Raw genomic sequence first — 22,632 nt, forward strand, 5'->3', positions numbered from 1 at the left:
TAGCCAACAGCTCTCTAGGAAAGATATTAAAACATTGGGCGCCTTCACACATTTCTTAGGTATAGAGGTCGTATTCTCCAAAGGAGGTATCGTCATTTCACAGCATGAGTACCTTCTGGATTTGTTCCATGAGAGAGGTAAACTTGACAGCGGACCACTAGGAATCCCAGTTGACATCATTATCAAACTTGGTAAGGAGAGTAGTAGCCCTCCAAAGGTTGATTGATTTTATTTCAGATTTTGATTATCAAGATCATTTATCTGAATCATACCCAGCCTGATCTTTTGTATGATATTAGTAGTTTGATCCAGTTTATGAATCAACCATGTGAAGCTCATCTCCAGGCAGAAAATAGAGTATTGTAGTATTCTAAGGCTATAGTGGGATAAGGTATATTGTTTTTTGGGTTCAAGAGGTTTTGATGTAGAAGAATTATAATGAAATCATAACGACATCAATAAAACATGAAACAAATCACCTTGGCACAGATCACACATGTGATTCATTCGATCCTCAAATGAGTCATGTCAAGATGCTCATGTGTGAAGCCTCTAGAAGTATCCAAGTGATCTTTGGCACGTCAAATCTCTTCCTTCACTTCGATGAGGTCCGTTCAACCTCCGTTTCTATCGTTACGCCATCCTGATCACATCAAGAATGCGGTGGAACTGTATGGAAAAGGGAGAAGAAGGGGAAGGCCTTTAAACAATTTTGGTGTAGTTGAATTTCATTTAGGGTCTTTCCCTATTTTTATTAAGTAGATATTTTTCATAAAAACCCCCAAACCTAATAACATCTTTTGATTTCCAAAAGATCATTTGCGTGTGACCCTTTAGTTCCATGTATCAGTCTAGTAAACGACTCTAGTGGCCCAATAACCTTTATTATCATTCTAAATTAATTAACTATATCATCATATAGATGAATTAATGTCAGATTTAACCCAATCGATTGGCTGAGTCTCCAACCCATGGGGTGCTAAGCTACACCTCGTGTTATTGACTAACTCATAGAACATGATTTTCATTGGTTACCATGTGCATATAATCCCTTATCTACTTGACGCTCCTAGGATAACTTCGGATATGGTCAACTATCAACCCTAATCAGTCTTCTGAGTTAGTACCAATGCGTTCAAAAATCATCGGAGAACTGTTCTACGATATTCATTACCTTGGCCTAAGGACTTCATCATAACATTTTCCTTGAGCTGCCTCTTCTTATACCGAGGGTGGACGATCCAATCATGACCACACAATCGTCTGCGTGAACTTCTTGATGCATATTGAATTCAGACTATTAAGAATCCCATGATTATATACTCGTAGGTCATTGTCAAAGTACAATTGTCCGTCCGTGAGACATCTTTGGTGTCTCACTCTATGGACTACTTACGCAACCATGATTTACAGTTTTGTATACTACCGTTCAGGGATTCGTTCGGATCAATTCAATGAACTCTTTCCAGCAAAGAGTACCCATAATCTATCCTAGGTGTCTCCACACTAATGACTATGGGACCAGCCATACTCATCATATGAGTAAGGCTAGCTAGTGTTATTCAATTTGGAACACAAGCTCAAAGACAAGTGGTCTCCATATTACAATATCATCATAATTCACCAAGTCCAATCATGTATTCATGGACTTCATTAAATATATTTTATTAATGAACATGGAATGAGATATGGAATGTGTGATTGGCTTGTTGGCCACATATATTTCCTTCATTGTTCACAAGAGATGGAGATGTGTTAGTAAATAGTTATTGTGCTGCTGACTTTTCTAGTTCAATAATAGACAGAAGGTTCACCGCTAGCAATTGCACTTTATATTGGGAACAGCCTAATGACATGGCAAAGTAAGAAGCATAAAGTAGTTACTCTCTCAAGTGCTTAGACTGAATTCAAAGCCTTAGCACATGTATACGTGGGGCACTTTGGATCAAGGGTGATATGGAAGACCTAAAGTTATTCTCCCACTATGATGTTAAACTGTGTTGTGATAACCAATCAGACATCGAAATCACTCAGAATCCAGTTCAACATGACAAGATGAAACACATTGAGATTGATCGATATTTCACTAAAGAAAAATTTGATGGAAGATTTATCACAACTCCTTTCATTAGGTCATTGAATCTAGTTGTTGGCATCTTCAGCAAAGGCCTACCTGATCTCGAGTTTGAGAGAGTCGTCTACAAGTTGGGCATGATCAACATTCACACCCACTTGTGACTTGGTGTTAGACAGTCCTTTGTTTATGTTTTACTTTATTATTTATGTACCAATAGGCCACATGTTATTAGTGGCCCTTTTTGTTTAAGTGACATGGGGCCCACCCACCTCAATCTCTATAACTTTTTAAGGCCCTATCCAATTCAATAGAGATTAAGTTGTTTTTTGCCAAAACACTACCCTACATAGCTTTAGGACTGGGAAAAGCAGGAGAGGAAGGAGAAGGCTGATGCAAGTTTTACATGGACTAACTATTTCTTTGAGGGACGCAAGTCCTCTATTTTAATTTATTTATATTGAATCTTGCCAAACAAGACATCTGAAATTTCAGCATCTGCTAAATTTTAAACGGAAAATTCTCTTTAAGCAGTAAAAGTCAGTAAAGAAAATTTTTGTTTTAGATTCCAAATCATGGTTTAAGCATATTAGAAACCAGTAATATTATTTATTATTCTAGTTGTTCCAAAAATCCAAAGGTATGATCTTCAATAATTTCCCTGACAGATATTTTTTCATCTAGTTACCTATCACAAAATTATTTCTCCTATAAGTGCATTTACTTAGGAAGGATACGAAGGATGGTTTGGCATGGTGAGAGGAGATGGTTTTTCATCAGCCCTTGCCTAATGTTTTTCTTCTAGCTTGCTAATATGTTGACATATATATATATATATATATATATAAATGCATATGTAAGTATGTATACATATATATATAGAGAGAGAGAGAGATCATAAAGGGGTAAGCTTTAGATATATATACATATAACTATGTCTATCTAAGGATGGGGTAGCTTTGGCCATAGGGAAAAGAAGGGCAAAGAGGGATCATTAGTGGGTAGCTTTGGATAAAGAGAAATGAGAGAGAGCTTCTCAGTTTCCATTCCAATTCTCTCTCTATCTCCCTCATATTCTCTCCCTCTCTCTCTCTCTCTGCCTCACCAACTCTGAGAATAGATGCAGAGAAGCAGATCAAAAGGCACAAGAAAAACCATTATTATAAACCCAATAGTCCAGCCTCCTATCACAGCCACAAGAACAGAACACAATGACCATAATCACTCCCTCAATCCTATCTCTCTCTCCCCCTAAAGAAGCCCCAGAGAGATAAAGAGAGAGAGAGACCCAGCATTCAGCATATACAAAAAAGAGAGGGAGAGAGAGATGAAGCAAACCCACTATGGCCTCCAGTGGGGGTAGGCCTTGTTCTCATCCCGGTTGTTGCGGAAGGCGCAGCAGCCGATGGAGTAGACGACGATGAGGAAGACGAGGAAGATGATGTTGACCACGGCCACCCTCTTCCAGTCCCTCTTAATGTTTGCAAGGAATCCAGCCTTGCAGGACTGGCAGCTGTAGCACAGCGCTGTCGGAGCATTGCTCCACGTCCGACAGTCTGGATTGGTCGAATTCGTGGTCCCACTCCACACTGTGGGGCCCTCATAGTTCAGCCCGCATTCGATTGGTGGCTTGCAGCATCCAGACTGATGATCAGAGAGAGAAACATGAGGAAATTGATCCCACATCATTTGGGTTTTTATGAAGATTTCTAATTAGTTTTTTCACAAATCTGGGAGACTTCACTTTAGATCACCAAAGTTGGTCTCTGTGACGGATAATCAAATATTATTAATCTGGGTTCTGATGAAGATTTAGGGTCAGATTAATGTAAGTTCTAATTGCACCATTAAATTGAGTTTTACATAAGTTTCGGTTTCGGACTACCAACAAAACGAGGGCATGAAGGACCTAGAAAATCTAAATATCAAGATCAAGGTTGAACCAAGTTTTAGGCAATATAAACGAGATTGTGAAGGACCTTGAAAATATAAATATCAAGATCAAGGTCGAACCAAGTGTTAGGCAATATAAATATAAACATGAGGAGATTGATCGCACATCAGACACCCTTCCTGTTGGGTTCTTATGAAGATTTCTAGCTAGTTTTTTCACAAAGCTGGGAGACTTCACTTTAGAACATCAAAGTTGATCTCTGTGATGGAGAATCAAATATAATTAATGTGGGTTCTGATGAAGATTTTGGGTCAGAGTAATGTGAATTCTAGTTGCACCATTAGATTGAGTTTTACAGAAGTTTCGGTTTCGGACTACCAACAAAACGAGGGCGTGAAGGACCTAGAAAATCTAAATATCAAGATCAAGGTTGAACCAAGTGTTAGGCAATCTAAATGTAGCACTATTAGATCATCGAATGGGCAAAAAGTGACTTTGCATAGTGGGTCAAATATTTTACCAAAGAATGTTGGTGAAGAGAACACAAAAAATGAGAGTACGAAGGAACAAGTTTTATCTCCGAAAATTGGGGTATGGAAGATCAAAATTAAACTAAATGTCCTGGCGCCTAAATGCAGCGTCATCAGATGATGGAATAGATAAATGTGATTTCCGTAGAGTACCATCAATTTAAGTATTGGTGGAAGAAGCTCTTGTAGATCAAAAAATCTAGTTAGATGAGAAAAATAAAAAATAAAAAGAGGAAAAAGGAAAGGTAGGAGATTTGATCAGGAAAATCAGAGGATTTTTAATGAGATCTTCAACGAAAAGTGAAAGGATTTCCAAACGAGAGGATTTTAAAAAGCCAAAAACATTCAAAATATAGGTCGGCGAGAGGGAAGAATCAATAATAAATAACTGAAACAAGATGAAACCCTTTCTTTTAGAAGAAATGAAAACCTTGCCCGAGGGAAAACGAATAATCATCAAAACTATCATCCAGGAAATTAAATTTCGGGAAACCGCTTTAAAGAATCAACCAACCAGATTAGGAAGACATAATTACCTGAATGGAAGAGAGATTCTCTCTGAAAAAGAGAGCAAACGTCTCATTTTTATTCTGCAAGCTCTGGCAAACTTTGCCATCCGCGAGGCAGCTCCTGATCTTGTTCCAATTATTAGCGTTATTAACACGATTCTGAAGCCAATTAGAGTAATCCCCGAGCCGATACTCCTTGAAACCCCTTCCAGAGACAACTTCCCCCGCGCCCTTATTCGTCACGACAAAGGCAAATATGGTGAAACAGAAAACCAAGATGATCAGTATGAACATCACAAACAGGTAAATCCACAACAGCCAGGTAACGCCGCAGCAGGCGCCGATCAATCCCGCAAGAGAAACCAGCATGAGGAAAACCCCCAAAGCGATCACGGGCTTGTCCAAGAACCTCTCGCAATCGCTCGTACCGCGTTGGCTGAGCCATATCCCCGCCCCCAAGATCGGAATCGACAGCAAGAACGTCACGAAATTCAAAATCCCGACCAAACTATTGCTGAATTTCACCATTTTTTCCTCTGGTTTTCTTCTCCGAGCTCTGATCTTGATCTCCAAAGAAAGGTACGAGGAAGAAGACAGACGCCCGGTAGATATTTAAAGATCCCGATTGGCGGAATTTCAGATTATTAAATTTATTAATTAATCTTTGGGGTGCACCGATCGGACGGTGGAGATGTGGGGAAGCCTGAATCAACGGCCGATATCGGGATCTGAAAAGCCGTGTGCCGTTTTCTCGTCGGGCTGGTGAATCGACTTTGACCCCGCCCACCACGCGGTTCCGTCACCGCGTCGAGGTCGTTCCGCCACGTGGCGGCCCCGCGGTAAGCTTACCTCGAGTCACCGGTTCTGTTGACCGGTGGAGCCCACTTTTGACCTGGTCAACAATTAGTGGCAGGAGTGGACGGACGACGATAGAACGGTTTTGTTTTCGGTCATCCGATCACTCGTCCGCCTTTGTTTCGTCAACGTCACCATTCCGTAATGAGTCCTGGATTGATGGAAGTGATGGAAATAGGTTCCTTGCTCGCTCAAGCTCTCTCCCCCTCGTTCCAGTATACTCATATATCGTTCGGCCACGTGGCAGCTACCTTGTAGAGCTTACCTTGAATCACGTCTCCGGTTTTGTTGACCGGTGGGGCCCACTTTTGATCTAGTCAACACATAGTCATCCGATCAGTCGTCCGCCCACGTTTCGTCATTTTCACCACTCCGTAATCAGTCCTGGATTGATGGAATTGGCAGAAATAGGTCCCTTGCTCACTCAAGCTCTCTCCCTCTCGTTCCCGTACAATCATTATCGGTCGGCCACTTAGCAGCTACCAAAGAGAGCTTTCCTCGAGTCATGTCACCGGCTGTTGACCAGTGGGGCCCACTTTTGACCTAGTCAACAAATAGTGGCAGGAATGGACGGACGATGATTACTCGTCAGATCACTCGCCCACCCACATTTCATCATCGTCACCATTCCGTAATCAGTCCAGGATTGATGGAAATAGACGAGAATGGCCCTCATGCTCTCTCAAGGTCTCTCCCTCTCGCTCCCGTACAGTCGTCCCGTGCAGCCACGTGACAGCTACCTCAGTTACCGGTTTTATTGACTGGTGGGCCCCACTTTTGACAAAGCCAACAGATATGACTGCTATCACTCATCTGCCCACATTTTGTCATCGTCACCATTTGTAATCAGTCCTGGACTGACGGAAAGGACGGTAGTTGCTCCCCTGCACTCTCGCTCGCATACAAGTATCTACCTGATCACCTGACCACCTCTCTCTATCTCTCCCTCGCACTCCCTCACCTTCTCCAAATCAATCTCTCGCCCCCTCCCTCTCTTCATCTCTCTCTTCCCCAATTCTGTACTCTCTTTCCCTCTCTGTTGGTCTCGTCACTTCCATCTGTTTTTCGGCATCCATCATCTCAGATGGATGAATGGTGACAATTGACAGAATTATTTAGTCAAATCATACATCTACAACTATATAACGGGTTGCTTGCTCACCAAGCCAGATATGAACAGCAATTGTATGACCAATCATAGTCAGGATAATAGTAGACGTGCTAGACCAAGTTGCTATTATTTCTTTTTTCCCTCATATTAGTTTTCTGATGAGGACAGATGAAAGATGACTAATGACGGAAATGACTTCATCCAGTCTAACGTTGACGGATTTGGACTGATGATCGGTGACGGGTCGGGATGAGATCAATAAAGATCAGTCATCCATCCTACAATCCTGGGGCCTATTTTTTCCATCTGAAGAAACCCACTTTGGAGTATTTCTAACTATATGCTAGACCTAGTCAGCATAATAGTAGGCCCCACTTTGCAGTGACTGGGACCTAAATTTGTCGCGTAGCGGGGGAAAAGGATAACAGGAAAAACCCCGCCAGCTGGGAAAAGGACAACATACTTTGCGGTAAAGTTACCGCCACAAGACTTCGATCCGAATCTTCGGTTCGACCAGTCATCAAAGGTGGGGCCCACTGAGAGTTACCTTATCATGACGTCATCACATCGGCAGCAAAGAATTTCTAATTTTTCGAGAAAATGTTTATTTGCATTTGGTACAATTTTTTTCCGGATTTGGTCTCGATGATGATCGGTAAGTTGACGGTTGTAATCATCTCACCATCACCAAGAAATATTTGAATTTATGACGAGTTTTTTGCAGATTTGTTCTTGATATTCATCGTTAATTGGCGGCAGTAGTGATCTACTAGTCGATTTGGCAGCTGTCATGATCAAAGGAATTCGCCAAATTCAAAGGACGACAGGAAGAATCTTGAATTTCAGATTAAATATTTGCGTTCTGTACAACAGTTTTGCCAGATATGTTCTTGATGTTCATCATTAATTGGCTTTTAAAAATCTAGCAATCGATCAGACGGCTTGTCGCGATCGAAGGGATTCACGAAATTAAAGAGTGAACCGTAAGAATCTTACAACTCGGAAGAAGATGAACATGTTTATATATTTTCAAACGGAAAATTTACAACTTAATATTTTGCAGATTTGTTCTTGGCGTTCGTTCTTCGGTAATTACCTGCAGTAATAATATCGCGACGCAAGGAATTTACGAATCCAAACGCAAGAGGATCAACGTGTTTAAAATAATTTCAGACCAAGAATTTTCAACTTAATATTGTGCAGATTTGTTCTTGGCGTTCTTCGGAAATCACCTGCAGTAAAAATATCGCGACGCAAAGAATTTACGAAATTCAAACGCAAGTGGATCAACGCGTTTAAAATAATTTCAGACCAAGAATTTTCAACTTAATATTGTGCAGATTTGTTCTTGGCGTTCTTCGGAAATCACCTGCAGTAACAATATCGCGACGCAAAGAATTTACGAAATTCTAACACAAGAGTATCATGGTATATTTTCTGCTAAGATTTGTCAAAAAAATTGAGTTCGGCACAATTTTTTTGCACATTAGATCTGTAAATTTACGAAATTCAAGTGTGAACGGGAGGAATCTTACCGATCAAGAAAGTTGAAGAACGGCCCGGTAGACGGAAGATTCATCAACGAGTTCGACGATTTGAAAGTTATTTTCCTTTGTCGCTTGCTCTAAATCCGATTTGCTCGGCCAATCGGAGGTCACCACGTCAGGATGTTCTTCCCGATGTCGTTTCACGCCATCTCTCCCGTGCTCGCATCCGATCACCACTCTCGCACCTGCAGAAATTTGAATTTCAAACGATTATCGTCCGATATAATTTCAATTATAGATGCGCCATTGCATATCTGCAGTTTGATGATAAAGAATAGAAGAATATGATGATGATGATGACGATGATGATGAGGATTTTATGAAGAAAAAAGATAATGATGATGAACCTGATGATCATGAAGAATTAGATAAGATGACGATGATGATGATGATGAAGGTTCTGATGAGGATTTTGATGAAGAAGAAAGAAATTACGATGATGACGAAGAAAGAAGGTGAAGATTATGATATGTACTTTTCAAGAAAGTACCAAAGAAGGAAAGGGCGGGCGGGTCAACAGACTGTTGACCGTTGAAAATGATAATGATGATGATGGTAAGGGTGATAATGAGGAGGTTCATGGAGATAATGAGGATGTTGATGAAGATGAATAAAATGATGACGATCAAGATGAAGAAGAAGATGATGATGGTGATATTATGAAGGATATGATGATCATCATGATGCCGATCAAGATAATGAAATGATGATGATGATGAAGAAGAAGAACAAATGCTGATAAATAATGATGCAGATGAAGAAGAAGATGATGATGATGATGATTTTTTTTTATAAGTAAGAAGATGATGATGCTGATGAAGATGATGAAATGATGATGATGATTTTTTTAAAAAAGTAAGAAGATGATGATGCTGATGAAGATGATGAAATGATGATGATGATTTTTTTTAAAAGTAAGAAGATGATGATGCTGATGAAGATGATGAAATGATGATGATGATGAAGAATAAATGATGATAATGACGATGATGTAGAGGAAGAAGAAGATATGATGATGATGCTGATGAAGATGATGAAATGATAATGATGATGAGGAATAAATGATGATAACGATGATGATGTAGATAAAGATGAAGATGATCAAAATGATGATGATGATGAAGAAGAAGAAGAAATGATGATAACGATGATGATGTAGATAAAGATGAAGATGATCAAAATGATGATGATGATGAAGAAGAAGAAGAAATGATGATAACGATGATGATGTAGATAAAGATGAAGATGATCAAAATGATGATGATGATGAAGAAGAAGAAATGATGATGATGATGAAGAAGAAGAAATGATGATAATGATGAAGAAGAAGAAATGATGATAATGAAGAAGAAGAAATGATGAAGAAGAAGAAATGATGATAATGATGAGAAGAAGAAATGATGATAATGATGAAGAAGAAGAAATGACGATAATGATGATAATGAAGAAGAAGAAGAAATGATGATAATGATGATGATGTAGATGAAGAAGATGATGATGATGATGATGATGATGTGGGTATAGTGGTTGATATTGATGTTGTAGTTGATGTTGACGTTCATGAAGATTATGATGATTTTGAAGAAAAAGAAGAGAAATTACGATGATCATGATGTCGATGATAACGATAGAGATAATGATTATGATGTCTATTTTAAAGCTGATGATAATGATAATGATTATGACGTCGATTTTAAAGATGATGATAATGATAATGATGATGACGTCGACGATGGATAAGATAATGATGATATCGACGCTGAAGAAGAGGAAAAAGAAGATTAAAATGACGATGATGATGAAGATAATAATGATGATGATGTAGATGATAATGATAATGACGGTGACGTCGACGATGAATAAGACAATGATGATATCGACGATGAAAAAGAGGAAAAAGAGGATTAAAATGGTGATGACGATGAAGATGATAATGATGATAGCGACGATGAAGAAGAGGAAAAGGAAGATTAAAATGAAGATGATGGCGAAGATGATAATGACGATATTGACGATGAAGATGAGGAAAAAGAAGATTAAAATGACGACTATGGTGAAGATGATAATGATAATGATGATGACATCGAAGATGAATAAGATAATGATGATATTGACGATGAATAAGAGGATTAAAATGACGATGATGATGAAGATGATGATGTCGATGATAATGATAATGATGATGACATCGAAGATGAATAAGATAATGATGATATCGACGACGAATAAGAGTAAAAAGAGGATTAAAATGACGATGATGATGAAGATGATAACAACGATGATGCGGATGATAATGATAATGATGATGACCGCGACTATGAATAAGAGGAAAAAGAAGATTAAAATGACGACGACGACGATGATGATGATAATGACGATGATGACAATGATGATGATGATGATGAAATCAACCTGGAGGATCAAAGCAATGGAAACCCCCATGGCAGGAAAATAGATAATGATTACGACGTCGATTATAAAGATGATGATAATGATAATGACGTCGATGATGAAGAAGACAATGATGATACCAACGACGAAGAAGAGGAAAAAGAATATTAAAATGATAAGGATGACGAAGATGATGATGATGAAATCAACCTGGAGAACAGCGGCGAGCCAAAGACCGGAGCAACTCCGCAATGGCAACCCCCGTGGCAGGAAAATAGATAATGATTATGAAGTCGATTATAAAGATGATGATATCGACGCTGAAGAAGAGGAAAAAGAAGACTAAAATGACAATGATGATGATGATAATGACGACGACGATGATGATGATGATAACGACGACGACGACGATGATGATGATGATAATGACGACGACGACGATGATGATGATAATGACAATGATGATGATGATGATGATGATGAAATCAACCTGGAGAACAGCGGCGAGCCAAAGACCGGAGCAACTCCGCAATGGAAACCCCCATGGCAGGAAAATAGCAGACGAAAGCCGAATCAAAAGGGGAAAACCTCTCGGGAACGGCATCAACGCCGCCCTGCCAGCACCTCACAGAATCATGATTCTCCTTGATCTCCGCCAGCAAGAAGAGAGAATCGTGAGTGGCGATCAGAAGCTGGCAGGGGCAAACCTCGGCGATCCGATCGATGAACCCGGCGGCGGGGAAGCAGGCAAGAGCCCTAGAATCCGGGGAGAGGCCGGCGGCGGCAATAATGACGTCGAAAACGGAAATTCGATGAGATTTCTTCGCGGCGGGGGAGGAATCGAGGAAGGACCAGTCCCTCTCGACGAGTTCTTCGAAGTGGACGGCGGAGACGGCGGAGAGGCGGGGGAGAGGGCGCGGGAGAGAGGGGCGGCCATGGCGGGGGGGAAAGGTGGAATGGAAGGGGAGAGAGGGATGGAAGGGGCGGGGGAGAAGGGAGGGGGCGGCGAAGGAGAGGGCGGCCATGGCGGGAGCGAAGGTGGGTGAGGGTGAAGGGTTGAGGAGGGGGTTGGGGGTGGGGAAGAAGGTAAGGGTTCGGGTCGGGTCGGGTCGGGTCGGGTCGGGTCGGATCGCGTGGTGGACCTTGCTCGGCTTTTGGTCCAGACTGGCCTTTTTGATCGGCTCGGATGGGTCGGGTTCTCTCTCTCTCTCTCTCTCTCTCTCTCTCTCTCTCTCTCTCTCTCTCTCTCTCTCTCTCTCTCTCTCTCTCTCTCTCTCTCTCTCTCTCTCTATTTATATATATATATACATATATATATGTATAGATATAGATATAAATCTATATCTATACATATATAAATATATATATATGTATAGAAATAGAGAGAGAGACAGAGAGACAGAGAGAGAGACAAACAGCGAGACAAAGAGAGAGAGAGAGAGAGAGAGAGACAATTAGAGAGAAATAGTGAGAAAGATAGTGAGAGAGACAGAGAGAGATAGAGAGAGAGAGAGAGAGAGATAAAGACAGAGAAATAGTGAGAAAGATAGTGAGAGAGACAGAGAGAGATAGAGAGAGATAGAGAGATAAAGACAGAGAAATAGTGAGAAAGATAGTGAGAGAGATAGAGAGAGACAGATAGAGATAGAGAGACATATATATATGTATATATATAGATATATATTTATCTCTCTATCTGTATGTCTCTCTCTATCTCTATCTATATATATATATATATGTATAGATATAGATATATATTTATCTCTCTATCTATATGTCTCTCTCTATCTCTATCTCTCTCACTATCTCTCTCTATCTGTCTCTCTCTCTCTCTCACTATTTCTCTGTCTTTATCTCTCTCTCTCTCTCTCTCTGTCTCTCTCACTATCTCTCACTATTTCTCTCTAATTGTCTCTCTCTCTCTATCTCTCTCTTTGTCTCGCTGTTTGTCTCTCTCTATGTGTGTGTGTCTCTCTGTCTCTGTCTCTGTCTCTCTCTCTATATATATATATATGTATAGATATAGATATATATATTTATCTCTCTATCTATATGTCTCTCTCTATCTCTATCTGTCTCTCTCTATCTCTCTCACTATCTCTCTCTGTCTATCTCTCTCTATCTGTCTCTCTCTCTATCTGTCTCTCTCTCTATCTCTCTCACTATCTTTCTCACTATTTCTGTCTTTATCTCTCTCTATCTCTCTCTCTGTCTCTCTCACTATATTTCTCACTATTTCTCTCTCTCTGTCTCTCTCTATGTGTGTGTGTCTCTCCTCTCTCTATCTCTCTATCTGTCTCTGTCTCTGTCTCTGTCTCTGTCTCTGTCTCTGTCTTTGTCTCTCTTTCTGTCTCTTTCTCTGTCTCTGTCTGTCTTTGTCTCTCGCTCTGTGTCTCTCTATGTCTCTCTCTCTCTTTCTCGCTCTGTGTCTCTCTGGGTGTGTCTCTCTCTCACTCTCTTTCTTGCTCTGCTTCTCTCTCTGTCTCTCTCTCTCTTTCTTGCTCTGTTTCTCTCTCTCTTTCTTGCTCTGTTTCTCTCTCTCTCTGCCTCTCTCTCTTTCTTGCTCTGTTTCTCTCTCTCTCTCTCTTGCTCTGCTTCTCTCTCCGTCTCTCTCTCTCTTTCTTTATTTCTCTTTCTCTCTCTCTGTCTCTTCTCTTTCTTGCTCTGCTTCTCTCTCTCTCTTGCTCTGCTTCTCTCTCCGTCTCTCTCTCTTTCTTTCTCTGTTTCTCTTTCTCTCTCTCTGTCTCTTCTCTTTCTTGCTCTGTTTCTCTCTCTCTCTCTCTCTCTCTCTCTCTCTCTCTCTCTCTCTCTCTCTCTCTCTCTCTCTCTCTCTCTCTCTCTCTGTCTCTCTCTCTCTCTCTCTCTCTCTCTCTCTCTCTCTGTCTCTTCTCTTTCTTGCTCTGTTTCTCTCTCTCTCTCTTGCTCTGCTTCTCTCTCTGTCTCTCTCTCTTTCTTGCTCTGTTTCTCTATCTTTCTCTATCTTTCTCTCTCTCTCTGTCTCTTCTCTTTCTTGCTCTGTTTCTCTCTCTTCCTCAGTGTGTGTCTCTCTTCTTCTTTCTCTCTCTTCCTCTCTTTCTTGATTTGTTTCTCTCTTTCTTGCTCTATTTCTCTCTTTCTCTATATATCTCTTTCTTTCTTTCTTGCTTTGTTTCTCTTTCTTTCTGTGTGTGTCTCTCCCTCTTTCTTGCTCTATTTCTCTCTCTCTGGCTCTCTCTATGTCTTTCTCTCTCTTTCTCCCTTTATTCTATTTGTGTGTGTGTCTCTCTCTTTCTTTCTCTTATATTTCTCTCTCTCTTTGTTTCTCTCTCTGTCTTTCTCCCTCTGCTTCTCTCTATGTGTCTCCCAATCTCTGTCTCTCTGCATGTCTTTCTTGCTCTCTTTGTCATATTGAAACGATAGTTTAGTAAACCCCATATAGTATGCCATTAATATGTATTAAATGATGCATAGAGTCATACAAATTATACATCCATAATTAAAATACTTGTCTTAAAATGAATATAAATTAAAAAATATATGCGTATGTGAACTTGACATATATGTCATTGATAATAAATGCATAATCATTCTTTCAATATTAAAATTTTAAATAAATTTATACTTTTGAAGTTTAGTAACACTTCTATAGAATTTTAAGAAACAAAATAAGGAAAACCATGTTTCATGAAAAAGTTAAATTGATTAATTAATGATTAATAGGAAATGAGTGTGGATGATTTAGATGCCAATTATATATTTAAAAACGCAAACCTTAAAGTCATAAATTTAAAAAATATTCTAAATATGAAATAATAGTATGGGTCCTCACGCTGGGTTTAAAGGATCGTGCTCGGAGAAAGATCGGATGTCCTTAATGTTTTTTGGTAGGGGGGAGATTTTGAATAATCTCTATTTCAGCTTTATCCACTTCACGTCCCCTATGGGAAATGACATGTCCCAATAATATCCCCTATTGCAACATAAAGTGGGATTTTTCCCAACTTAGAACTAATCTCTTCTTTACACATATATATAGAGTTTTCTTCAAATTTAACAAACAATCATCAAAAGTTTGTCCAAAGACTGAGAAGTCATCCATGAAAACCTCCATACAATTCCCTCTCAGCTTTGAAAAAATAGGTGTCATGTATCACTGAATTGTTGCAGGTGCATTGCATAGTCCAAACCACATCCTACTAAATTCATGTGTGCCAAATGGGCATGCGAATGTAATGTTCTCTTGATCCCCTTGTGATATTGCAACTTGGTTATATCCAAGTAACCATCCAAGAAACAAAAATATTGCTGACCAGCAAATATTTCTATGATTTGGTCAATGAAGGGAAGAGGAAAGTGGCCGTTCTTGGTGGTGAGATTCAACTTCTAATGGTCGACAAACACTCGCCACTTTGTCGGTAACGGTGTTTGAATTTCTTCTCCCTGTTCATTTAACGTAACAATAATCCCTAATTTCTTTTGGTCTACATGAAAATTGGGCTCACCCAAGGGCTATCAGAAATGGAGTATATAATCCAGCTTGTAGCCATTTCATTATCTCTTCTTTCACTGTATCCCAGACTAGATGATTGAGTCTTCTTTGAGCCTCTCTTACGGGTCTTGCATTCTCCTTTAAATAAATCATGTGCACACACATAGATGGATCCAAGCCTTTCAGGTCCGTTAGTGTCCAACCTATGGCATCTCTATGTTCACGTAGCACATTTAGAAGTTGTTCGTCTTGGTTTGGAATAATCTGAGAAGATAAAATCACTAGTGAGGTTCCCTGCTCATCAAGTAAATCATATTTTAGAGTGGATGGAAGTGTCTAAAGTTCATGTGGTATTTTCCATGCATGGATCTATGCACACTCTATGAGTTTCATTTCCCACGTGTCCCATGTAATTTAGAGATTCCTTGCCAAAATCATGAAGTTCCTCAACTATTTCCATGACATCCACCTCTTTTGGAGCTTCAGAGGTGTGCTTGATAAGTATTGCAATATTCAGTTTCACCCTCTCCTGTCCAACCTTAACCTCAACTTCACCTTTTTTCCCAATTTGTGATGGCTTTTGCCGTTGCTAAGAAAGGTCTACCAAGTATGATTGGAGCTTGACTTAGTTCTTTGGTAACCTGCATACCTTCATATCCGCCACTATGAAATCCACTAGGAATTGGCAGCTCTCCACTTTAACAACCACATCATCAATATTCTCGTGTGGCTGCCTGACTGAACCATTTGCCAATTTTAGCTGATAACACCCCAAATTTGGTATTTAATTCAAGCAATTAGCACAATGTTATGCATTTAAAGAGTTTAAAATAGGTTTGTTATCATATATTACATGTTAATTAACTTTTCCAAGTGAATTATTAGTTTTCCCTAATTTTCTGTTGATTTATGAATTTATTTAAGCTTGGAATAATTCTATTTAAATAAAAAATGGCAGGTTTAAAAATTAATTTTAATGTTAATAAATGTGGGGATGAATTACTGAATTTTTTGGAATTTTTTTGGATTTTTTAGGAATTTATTTGAGGAAGAAATGATTTTTTTAAATAGAAAAGGATATATTTATAAGGAAAATACGAGTTTTAAAGCAATTTCTAAAGTCAGAGGGGGTTTTTATTAATTTTTCATTGCAGTTATGTTATTAAAACAGCTCTCGATCGCCTATTTCAGGCGTAAAAATCCAATAAATTTATTCCAAGGGTTTTATTGAATTAACCGGAATATTTGTATGATTTTCTATCTTTTTTAGTAAATACGGAGGAGAGAGAAAGCAAATGGGGCATATACATAAATATTTTTTGCGGTGTCTGTTTGCGCGCGCCCATTTAATTAGGGACTTTTCTGCACAATTTCGAGAAATTCTCTCTACGGGTGGTAAGTTCACCTCTCATGCTGACACAAAGTGCACGCACGGGAGGCGACGTGGCACTCTGTGATTGGGTGGAACTTAGAAGGCGCACAAGTATATTAAAATTGCTATGTATTGTGTCTATTTTTTATTTTTTTTTCTTATTTCATCCAGGGGCACGTGGTGCGCCGAGAAAGAACCTGCCATTTTGAATTTAAAAATGTGCAGCCAATGGGAGATTGACACGTCATTGCGTGTAAGAAAAAAATTAATTAAATAAATGAATATTGATCCAACGGCTATGATTGGTCAAAATTCATTTATTAACAACTTTTGATCCTAAAGTTCGACTGAGGTAGTTTTTAATGTATTTTCTCATCTCAATCTCCTATTTATATCTGTATAGTTGGATCATTCAGATTAAGCCTACATCGATGGCTAAAAATTAATTACTAATTGGGAGTAAAATGGTATTTTTTACCATGTAACCAAGTGTGAAAGTAGAATTTCGAGTTGAGGAGGTCATTCTGGAGGTGGCTTTATCACATCTGCAAGACAGAGAGGAGCTTCATCCTGGATCAACCCTACTAGGTGCTTTCTATTTCCTTGCGTTTGAATTTTTAGTGTAATTTGGATGATTTGTTAGTGAATTTCTTTGTCATTCTTCTCGATATTGGTCTGAATCTCTAAATCGCTAGGCTTGAGCGGAATGTACAAGCCCTTATTGAGACTGAGAAGAGAGATTGTGAGATTTACTTAGCTATTCCATTTGCACATTAAAAAAATTATAAGAAGTAAGTTTTAGGGGATATTAGATTGCATTTATGATCTAATAGTTAGTGAATTTTGATACCAATTTCCCCAAAATCAAACTAAAACCAAATCAGATTTTCTTCTTATTCCCTCTGATTAACCCCTTTGAGTCTTTTTATTGGATCAAAGAAGTCAATCTAGAGCTCCTTAGTTCTTCTATTCTTCCCATCTCTTCTACCCCCCTTTCTAAACTCTCCATCCAATTAGGGTGATTTGATCTTCATTGATGATTAAATTAACTATAATTGGGGTCAAATTATTCAAGCAGATCACTAATTGAATACCGTACTAGCTTCCCTTGGACGATACCCATACTTATCACTATACATCTTAAGTTAGGGTTTTATAATTTTTATCGTATAAACAAAAATCAATAATGACAAGGGATTATAAAATTGCAAAATTCACCCCCTATTTTTGGCTTATCATTAGCTCGATGAATAAGGGGTGTGATTCCCGTTAGTTAAAACAATCATACAATGCCTTGGGCATGATATTCACAGGGGCCCCGTGTCGAGCAATGATCTTGTGAAAGTGACTCCACCAATATCACATTTGATAAGAGGTGCTCCTGGATCTAGCCCTTTTCGGGTAGCTGATCCAATAAAATAGAGCGAATGCTCTCACTCAAGTGAATTTTCTGTGTCCTTTGTTAAGGAGTGCATAATCCTTTCACATACTTAGCAAAGATAGCATCCGTTAGTGGAATCGTGATCATCACTTGCTTTAAGTTATCAACTTTTTGTCAGATTGAGAAATCTTGCTAGTAGGTTTGATCAGAATGGTGGTAAAAGGAATATGTTGTGAGCTAGTATTTGGATTTCTCAAGATTTCTAAATCAGTCTCTTGGGTGGGTGTGTTTGGTACTTGTGCTAGTTCTCTGCCTCCATGTTCTTGCACGGTTTCTTCACTAATTGGTTTGTTGATCATTTTGCCATTTTTCAGTAGTGATACGACCCTCAATTCAACACCTTCTTCATCCACATGAATTTGATTGACATGATGTCGGCTTGTTGACACTCCTAGATTTCTCGGGTTCGATGTGGCTAAGAAGGAATTTTCTCAGAGAATTTAAATTTTTTCCCTCGTTGCCTATCAATGACTATTGCTCCTGTAGCTTCTAACTTCTCCATTCTAGCCATTAATGCTTAGTTCTGCTTTGTAAGCAAATTCGTTTGCTCCATCATTTGCATCATGATGGCCTGTGTGGATTGTTCATCCCTAGAGGCTGCAAGTTGTAGTGCCCTTGCATCGCGCTGGTATCCTTGTTGACCCAAATGATACTGTCAAGATAGGCCCCTACTGAACGCAGGGTTTTGACCCATGTTACCCCTATTAGTACTAGTATTGTTGTACCTATTCGAGTAATGAGACCTTTCATCTTGCATTGAAGCTTTATATTGATTATAGTGGCCTGGCTCCTGAACAGCCATCACATCTGGATTCAATTGATACTCATTTCCCTCATGGTCTAAGCTAGAGCAGATTACACATGAGGGTGAGTCTTTGTTACCCCGCTAACAACATGTCTAGAAGTACTCATTTGTTTGAGCTTTTCAGCAAAACTCATTTGTCCCGTCACCAATCTGTCAATATTATCCATTATCATGTCCACCTGCACCACTCTAGCATCAATCAGACCTCCCCTTTTGGGTATGACACTCCTTCCTGTTTGATTTAGTGCTGCGTGATGGGCCTATTTTCAGCCACTAACTCTATGAGTTCATATGTATCATCATCATATTTGCTTATGAATGACCCACCACTAGTTTCGTCAAGCATAAGTCAATCTGAATGGTTCAGGCCTTCACAGAAGATTTGTACTATCTCATGGTCAAGGATTCCATGACAAGGACAAGATCTAGTATATTATCTCAACTGCTCCCAGGCATCATTGAAAGACTCTCCGACATCTTGGTGAAAATTCCTAATGGATTTCATGATAGCATTTGTTCTTCCTATCGGATAAAATTCCTACGGAATGCTTGTTCAATCTCATCCCATGAATCAAGAGTTTGAGTTAGATTTTGAAACCATTCATAGCTCTATCCCTTAGTGTAAAGGGAAAGAGACGCATCTTCACAATATCGAGAGGAACATTTTGGTAATTGTTCATTTCATAGACTCGTGACAAATCCTCAATTAACCTATAGGGGTCTTAGGTTTACCTAAAAATGTTTGTAGAAGGCTCAGGGTGTGAGCATTATTGGTGCGGAGTGATCTCATAACCGCATCCTTTTGTTGTTCATGTAATCTCCATCCATAGTCAAACATGGTGGTGTTGACATAGAAACGTTGTCAACTGTCTACTCCTCTTGTGTTGAGCTAAAGGGATTCACGAGAGGATTTTGTATTGACCTCCCATTCATACACAACTAACCTCTAGTGAAGGGACAAGTAAAGAGTTCATACTTGTTGACTTTATCCCCTAACAAGAGAGAATAAGTCAATTTCTAACCTAAGTTTTCCTTTCTGTTGTTCTTTGTTGTCCTGTTTCTTCCTAGAGCATGATTAACTCAGAAGAATGAAAGAGAAATAATAAATGTAAAGCAAGCACAAAGATAACATCAAAGGGAAAGTATGATATATCTATTATAGTAAAAAGTAAAAAGCTAAAACTACTCCAAGGGACGTCAATCCCCAACAACAGCTCCAATTTGATATAGCAAAAATAGGTATGCTAATGTTGTTGTTATTGATTCACTTCTACCAAAAAATATTTATGAAATTTTAATCTCGCTCAAAGATGTACAGAAAAGAGTAAGGTCGTTTCCTCAGGGATTGGCTCTTAGAGTTAGAAATTACTTAGTGAGCTAGAAGATAGGGATAAAATTTTCCAGGATAATAATATCAATAAGTAATTTTATGATTATTTTTATTTCAATTCCAGTTAGGAAAATCCGGGAGATATCTCTCAAGATAGTTCAGTGAAATATAAGGAGGTATTTAGGGGGTGAAGATAAGGAAAAATGATTAAATCAAAATCGCAATTAAAGAAGATAAAGAACACCACTAGGTGTTTTTAGAAGTGACTAGTAGAAAGAACGAGCTTGTATATGTTTTATAAAGAGAATTTTATCAACTGATTTTATTCAAAGCTGGGAAGTTGCATTATGAAAATATATTAGATTAGAGAATAAGATATTTTTATCAATTTTTTAGAAGTCAGTTGAAAATTTTAAATAATCTTTTGAAAAGACTATGAGTATAAAGTGTTCGATGAAATGCATGACTGAAGGAGAGTAGTGATATTGGGTTTTTTATGCAGAAAACATGATTTTTTGGGTGTATTCGTAATCAGAAAATCAATAGAATAAGCTATGAAACTTTTTATAGTTGGTAGGTACTTTTAGATATTTTAATTGGATTACAAATTTTCTAAAAAATTCTATAAGAGTTTTTTTTGGAAAACATCACTGACCAACTGTTTGATTAATTGTGCAAAAGAGAAAAAAATCACAGAAGATGAAAAATGTGTACCCTGGTGGTGTGAGAATATTTCTTAAGTTTTTTTTTAAATTAAGTTAAATTTCTAGCATTAATTCTTGATAGAAGTTGACTTACCAGAACTTCCACCATTTTGGGGTCGGTGACAGCTTTAGACCCTTTTCCAGCCAAGTCCTCCTCCAAGTAAATCCTATGTCCTTTGTCTCGATTCACCGCCTCTTTTCTTCTCTCTTTAGGTCAACGAGCTGTCACCACTCAAGAAGAGAGTTTCCAAGAGGTAGTGAAATGATTTTAGGGAGTTTAACTCTCCAATTTTGTTCTCAGATTCAGATTAACAACAGTGAACCAAATCCCTGTCCTGGTAGGATAATGTAGGTTTCTGGCAATATGGGACCCTCCTAGTCGATGTGGGACCATTCCTCAATGCTTTCTGGCGGCCAGTTAGCAAAGATTCGCCTTTTCATCGCTGGAATAGGGTTTCTTATGACGGAGATGATGGCGAGGGGTAGAAGGGGATGATCTTGTCCTTCGACTGTTCGATTGTTATGGGGGGTTCAACGGCTATGATTAAATTGTAGCTGTGGACCCTCTTGACTTCTACTGGTCATCTCCCAGACAGCATTATCCTTGTCAGATCTGATCTCCACTTGGTCTTGAATCATTGGTCCACATTAGTGCCCACTGCTGATTTGTCACTTATAAAAAGAGAGATATAGATTAGAGTACATAGCTTGAATCTGACCATTTGATCTTCTTAGAGAAGATCAATGATCAAGATTAAAGCATTGGCTTTAAGAAAAGCACACTTTGGCACGGGCTTCGGGCTAGGTCATTGCGAAGCCCAAAATTGGCCTTCTTTGTGACTTATTCTCGCAATGGCCCAAGGGTCTAGTGCAAAGGGGTTATATCTGCCCTGGATCAGACTGAAAAGTTTTGAAAGCTTTAGTTGTTAATCACATATTGTAAGAATTAAAATTCATAGATGATATATAAACTTTGAATTCCTATATCATTTGAATTTAAAAGAAAGAGAGAAAGAACTTCCCGCACGTGCCTGCATGAGTACTGACATTGGTTACCTTTTCGTGGTTCGACTTGTCGTGTACTCCCTTCACCTATGGTTGTAGTTGTGGCCCTTAGTAGTTGGGCTATGGTTGTGACTGTAGTTGTGGCCCGTACCAATCGTGTTGCGGATGCGGCTGCAGTTGTGGCCTTGTGGCTCCTTCGGGGATGCAATTTTTTTCTCTTGGTTCTTTTTTTCTTTCTTTCTTTTTAACAATCAACAATTTCTACTTATCATATTTAGATCATATTCATTGTCATAATCATGTTAAAGTCTTAAAAATTGGAAAGTTTACATAATATGTGAATTGATGCATGAAATGTAATTTATTGATAAACATATCATGAAATATGTATGTTAATTCCATCATATATACAACATATAACCTTCAAAGAGATAAATTGCATGCATGAATTTGAATACGCCAGAGACTCTCATGTCCCTATTGTTCATAGTTGTTGGGTTATACAGCTTTGATCCCGATGAAAACTTGGTACAATTTCCAATGAAAGACTGAAAACACATGTTAACAACAAAAACCATTAAATGAATCTCCTGGGC

At 38.8% G+C, this 22,632-nt stretch overlaps 2 protein-coding genes across 4 annotated transcripts; both read right to left on the minus strand.

Moving 5' to 3' along the window:
• Positions 1 to 3,203: 3,203 nt before the first annotated feature.
• On the minus strand, positions 3,204 to 5,599 carry TET8 (tetraspanin8). Its single transcript, XM_078583326.1, has 2 exons — positions 5,035 to 5,599; positions 3,204 to 3,718 (listed from the first exon to the last, which is right to left on the minus strand). The coding sequence occupies exons 1-2, from the start codon at positions 5,533 to 5,535 to the stop codon at positions 3,416 to 3,418; spliced, it is 804 nt and encodes a 267-aa protein (XP_078439452.1). The 5' UTR covers positions 5,536 to 5,599; the 3' UTR covers positions 3,204 to 3,415.
• Positions 5,600 to 7,977: 2,378 nt separating this feature from the next.
• On the minus strand, positions 7,978 to 11,965 carry LOC144709708 (uncharacterized). Of its 3 annotated transcripts, none has more exons than XM_078583329.1 (3): positions 11,402 to 11,965; positions 8,509 to 8,705; positions 7,978 to 8,205 (listed from the first exon to the last, which is right to left on the minus strand). In XM_078583329.1, the coding sequence occupies exons 1-2, from the start codon at positions 11,934 to 11,936 to the stop codon at positions 8,512 to 8,514; spliced, it is 729 nt and encodes a 242-aa protein (XP_078439455.1). In that variant the 5' UTR covers positions 11,937 to 11,965; the 3' UTR covers positions 7,978 to 8,205; positions 8,509 to 8,511. The 3 variants fall into 3 exon arrangements, with proteins under 3 accessions (XP_078439455.1, XP_078439454.1, XP_078439453.1); XM_078583328.1 differs by having other exon boundaries at positions 8,120 to 8,342; XM_078583327.1 differs by lacking the exon at positions 7,978 to 8,205 and having other exon boundaries at positions 8,397 to 8,705; positions 11,402 to 11,964.
• Positions 11,966 to 22,632: the final 10,667 nt, after the last annotated feature.

This window comes from Wolffia australiana, chromosome 11 (assembly GCF_029677425.1).
Source record: "Wolffia australiana isolate 7733 chromosome 11, ASM2967742v1".
Taxonomy (NCBI): Eukaryota; Viridiplantae; Streptophyta; class Magnoliopsida; order Alismatales; family Araceae; genus Wolffia; species Wolffia australiana.